This window comes from Anneissia japonica, unplaced genomic scaffold (assembly GCF_011630105.1).
Source record: "Anneissia japonica isolate Jap-2015-1 unplaced genomic scaffold, ASM1163010v1 scaffold284895_len9467_cov153, whole genome shotgun sequence".
In the NCBI taxonomy this organism is placed as follows: Eukaryota; Metazoa; Echinodermata; class Crinoidea; order Comatulida; family Comatulidae; genus Anneissia; species Anneissia japonica.
In genome coordinates, this window is record NW_022703888.1 from 1 (window position 1) to 1569 (window position 1569).

General features: G+C 35.2%; 1 protein-coding gene across 1 annotated transcript; it reads left to right on the plus strand.

The window, feature by feature from the left end:
* Positions 1-736: 736 nt before the first annotated feature.
* On the plus strand, positions 737-1339 carry LOC117104541 (SCAN domain-containing protein 3-like; the record flags this gene model as incomplete). Its single annotated transcript, XM_033245396.1, has 1 exon — positions 737-1339. A coding segment is annotated over one exon (603 nt), but the record flags the coding sequence as incomplete, so codon positions are not given.
* Between the last annotated feature and the right edge of the window lie 230 nt (positions 1340-1569).

Genomic DNA, 1569 nt, shown 5'->3' on the forward strand with positions numbered 1-1569 from the left:
AAGGCAGGCACAAATACAATTATTCATTGCAAATGGTTTAACATATATAAAATTACTTATTGTATAAACGTAATGTACAGTATATTGCATTAGGCCTATACAGTACTTATTATTACTTTTTATTTTATATTATAGTATAATATACATCCTTTAAGGGGTGAGCACGTCCAGTTGTAGTATAAATAGGTCTAACTATATTATATGAATGACCGACCGATATCATTAAAATGCTTCAACTGCCATAGGATAACTATTTTTAAAATACCATGTTCAAAATAATAGGACAGACCACAACAAGGACAAGCCGACCGACTGCCATCGCTAAGAAACTGCTTGTTAAATTTGAAACCAGGACTAACAGAAGTTTAAAAGTAGCATGTTAAATTAAACAAAAAAAAGGGGGGCGACCGACCAACAGATTAACCGACCGACAGAGCACTGAAACATGTTTTTAGATGCTTGGACGCATGTAAAAACGCCCATAATATAAATATTAATTGAATCATAACTTGTAATATGTATAGTTATGCAATAATAGATTTTACATCTATATATATATCGAGATTTATGCAATGGGTTAAATAAAATTATTTGGGTTTTTGCACCCCTTCTTGTAACTTTAAATGAGAATATCGTCATATCATAATTTATTTTTCTCTCATTTATTTTTCATTTGCAAAAAATGAATTGAGTTATAAATATTACCTTGTGATATATTACTTTTTTTTCATTATAGGTTCGTCATCAGATAGACATAATTGACATGAGCAAGGTACCAATCCTGGAAGATGGCAAAACGTTTAAATACATTCTTACAGTGCAGGATTTTTTCAGTCGCTACCTGTGGTTACGCCCACTTTCTAGTAGAGCAAGCAGAGAAGTCAAACATCTATACATGGAGGTTGGACCACCTAAGGTGCTACAATCGGACAATGGAAGAGAGTTCAAAAAAGCAGTGGAGAAATTATGTAAAAAGCTCCAAGTTAAAATTGTAAGAAGCTCTCCATACCATCCACAGTCTCAAGGAAAGGTTAAGAGGTCGCACCGAAGCCTTAGGAAAAAGATAGCATTCGACATGGCGCATCTCAAGAAAAGTAGGGTCAATTGGGCTACTCAGTTAAAGGGATACCAACAACTTCAAAACGAGTCACCGTTCGAAGTCTTTTACGGCAGAAAATCTAATGCTGTGGCAAATTATGTCATGTACAGAATGGCAGATGCGTATATGAAAACAGAAAATATCAAGAGTCTTCTAAAACAAAAGCCTACAAGCAACATTCAAAGGAACGAGCAGCCATTAGGAAGAAGGCGAAAAATGCCAGTATTACATGGGATATAAGATACATTAACAGAAGAATCAAGTGTTTGAAAACCTAGGATACCGGGTGGCTTAAGACCCACCAGGTAATGGAAACTGTCAGTTTGAGGTTATTGCCCTTCAATTGCAAAGCAATGGTATTTTTCGTTCATCAGAGACATTGAGAGATGAAGTTTGTAAATTTTTAAGGAAACACCACAGTGCTGCAGATGGGATGCCTCTCGAATTATTTATAGGTCTACCATGGTGAC